Below are 2,785 nucleotides of genomic sequence, written 5' to 3'. Positions count from 1 at the left end.
CTTGTACTGCTCCGAGTAACTCCATGCAAAAGTTGGAGATGATAATTTTCAGTTAAGTACATTAACAGCTACAGCCGACACAGAGCTGCTGGGTTTTCTGCACACTTCCTGCTGCTCAGAACCATGAACTACTACACCTATTGTGTTCAGCTTACTGCTACAGCTTGGCCCTAAGACGGAGAAGGATTTTTGCTATTGTTTTGGCGAAATGAGTGATCTAGTCAAAGCAGAAAATGTTTCCCCCCCCAAAAAAGAACAATGTTCAGGACAGGTTCTTTGCGACATACACCACCGCGCGGCTCGTCTTATCACTGAGGAACAAGGTAAATTTGTTTAAGCCTGTCCTCGGGGATCTAGTAGCTAATATGAAGAGCAGTATAACCCCCTTTCTTTGAGAGTGTAAGAATGGAAGGTATATAAAGGAAAGAATTGATTTGCCCCTCACCGCAACCACCTAAATGCCCAGCAGCGCCGAATTTGCTCGGTTCAGCGGGAGTCGTGGAATAGATATATGATATGCATGTAATGCGATTCCTTGACATAGTGTAAAAATATGGACTATATATAAGCAGTGGGCGTAGTCTCACGTCACAAGCAAGGTGTACATGTGACTGAAAAACAAAGGCCTCTGCATGGATCAATCACACGGTTGTCCATGCGTTTTACACTAAACTTTGAAGTTATCCCTACAGTTGGGCTTCTTTATGTCACAGGATCAGGTACCCCCTGCTGGTCATGATAAAAAAATGTAAGTTCACAGGTTGGCTACGTCCTTCTTTCTTATGATCTATGATAAGTCCGAAAGTGCTGACGGAATGCAGGTTTGACCACACGATCACCTCCAAAAAGATTAGCACTTTATGGCGTAGTGATTTCTATTGATCTGACATAACTGGAATTTTTGCCCCTCCGAAACAAATCTTTATTGCAGTAAGCATTTAGGACTGGTGACAGCAGAATGGAATGCAGAGAGAGAGATATGAGGAACACGCTGACTATGCTATTTTGCTTGTTTAATTTCATATAATGAGCGTGCTTTGGGATGAATTCTCGCCTCTTCCTCAGATGCGACCCCTCACTGACTCCCTGGCCCTTTCACCTAATGAGTCGCCGAACCGGAGCCGCTGGAGACAGAGCGTACGTGCCAAAAGGGCAGCTCTGTTGTGGCAAGGGGAAATCATGCTTCATTTACAAGTGCAGTTCTTGTTCAGTAATCCAATAATAAAAATTGTTGTCTCTTTGTAAACTAATTGAATGGGTGGGGGTTGAACTGATGCGCATGGCCACATATGTCAGATCAGATCGCTTGTTTGATACTCTTGCTCTACCGTATCCAGAAAGGCTTGTCTGGTCACTGTTAACTCCCCTGTCCCACACAATCACACCTCTTTTTATCCAGTAACCTGCAGCAGAGGGATTCAGAGGTATTAAGTACTGTAGCTATCCCTGAGGTGCCTATCTCTCATGCATTTCCACAGCACAGCGAGGCCAGCCTTGGAGCAATGATCTGTGATGTGCTTTAGGCTCCGCTTTCATCCAGGTGGATCCATTACTGGACTGAACAGAAGAGTGGAGAGGGAGGGCTTGTATGGAGTGTGCAATGTGTATTCTACCCTGTGTATCTGGTCATGATGATGGTTCCTTTGCTAGAAGGTTTTCTAAAGTTTAAGGTGTTACAAAGTTTACCTGGCAGAAATACTAACAATGACATCCAACTTTTTTCAGTCTTTTCAAGTTCAGGCCCTACAACTTCTTGTCTTTTTCTTTTTTAGTTGCCCTTCTCATTCAAAAAGTCCAACTCCGACTGCTCTGTCCCCTCTGGAATACATCAGCCTGAACAACGCCCTCCATCACAAAGTACCCTGATCAGCAATGAAGAATCCACCTTCTTTCTTTTTCCTCCTCCTCAGTCTGTGGGCCCTCCAGCAGACTGCTGCCACAAGCAACATCACGACGCCGACACACAGCAGCGCCACGGACACTACTTTGGTCTGGAGCAACGTGTTAAAGGTAAACGTCACCCCAGTTCCTGCCATGCCGATCACCAGAGATATCACGCCGAACGGGAACACGCAGCGGTACCAGGACTTCTCTGTCCCGCCTGTAGCTTGGGCGAGCCTTTCCAGCGTTGGGAGAGACTCTGGAGGTTTGGCCGAACACCTTCTGACACTTCCCTCCATCTCCCCTCCTTCGCCACAGCCGTTCAAACCCTGGTTCTCAGAGTCCTGGGGCAAGTTGTTGGCCTCGCTGCTGTTGCCGCAGTCCAGGTCCGGATGAAGGACCGAGGCTGGGGGCTGGCGCCCTGAGGAGCAGCCCATCTCAGAGCTGCCGTCCTTGAGTGACGAAGCGCGAAAAGCTGCCCGTCGGCAGCGGGGGTCCTCTTTGAGTACGTTTGATGATTGCTGCCGTTTATGATGCTACAGGGGGTTTCTCTGAAGCTGCTTCGAGTGCTGTCAATGACAGAGAGGTTGCTGCTACTGGTCTTGTTGTTGTTGCTCTCAGTACTTAACGCCAGCATGTGCCTGCAACTGGAGACACAGAGAGAAGACCTGAAAATAGAAAGCAGGAGATGGGGGGAAAGAAGAAAAAATAGGGCAAGACAGAGAAGAAAACACAACTACTGAGCAAACATTCCAAGAGGGCTGGAGACATTCACAGGAAAAGGATGGAAGAAGGGAAAAATAAAGCCAACAGATGAGACAGATCTGCCACAGAGAGGAGGCACTTACCCGGTATTTTCAGTATCCATCAATGAGTGAATGTTTTCAGTGCAGCCTTGTCTCCT

General features: G+C 47.4%; 1 protein-coding gene across 1 annotated transcript; it reads right to left on the bottom strand.

Annotated features, from left to right (window-relative positions):
- Nucleotides 1–1,850: 1,850 nt before the first annotated feature.
- On the bottom strand, nt 1,851–2,318 carry LOC146626224 (transmembrane protein 100-like). Its single transcript, XM_085360401.1, has one exon. It carries the CDS (start codon nt 2,316–2,318, stop codon nt 1,851–1,853), a length of 468 nt encoding a protein of 155 aa, XP_085216527.1.
- Between the last annotated feature and the right edge of the window lie 467 nt (nt 2,319–2,785).

Source organism: Diplotaxodon limnothrissa, linkage group LG8 (assembly GCF_057381915.1).
Source record: "Diplotaxodon limnothrissa isolate DT_005_m linkage group LG8, D_limnothrissa_male_GT1.1, whole genome shotgun sequence".
Lineage (NCBI taxonomy): Eukaryota > Metazoa > Chordata > Actinopteri > Cichliformes > Cichlidae > Diplotaxodon > Diplotaxodon limnothrissa.
This window is presented reverse-complemented; position numbering and strand designations above follow the sequence as displayed.

Coding starts and splice junctions, on each gene's coding strand:
- LOC146626224 (XM_085360401.1), bottom strand. CDS start 2,318: ATGGGCTGCTCCTCAGGGCGCCAGCCCCCAGCCTCGGTCCTTCATCCG.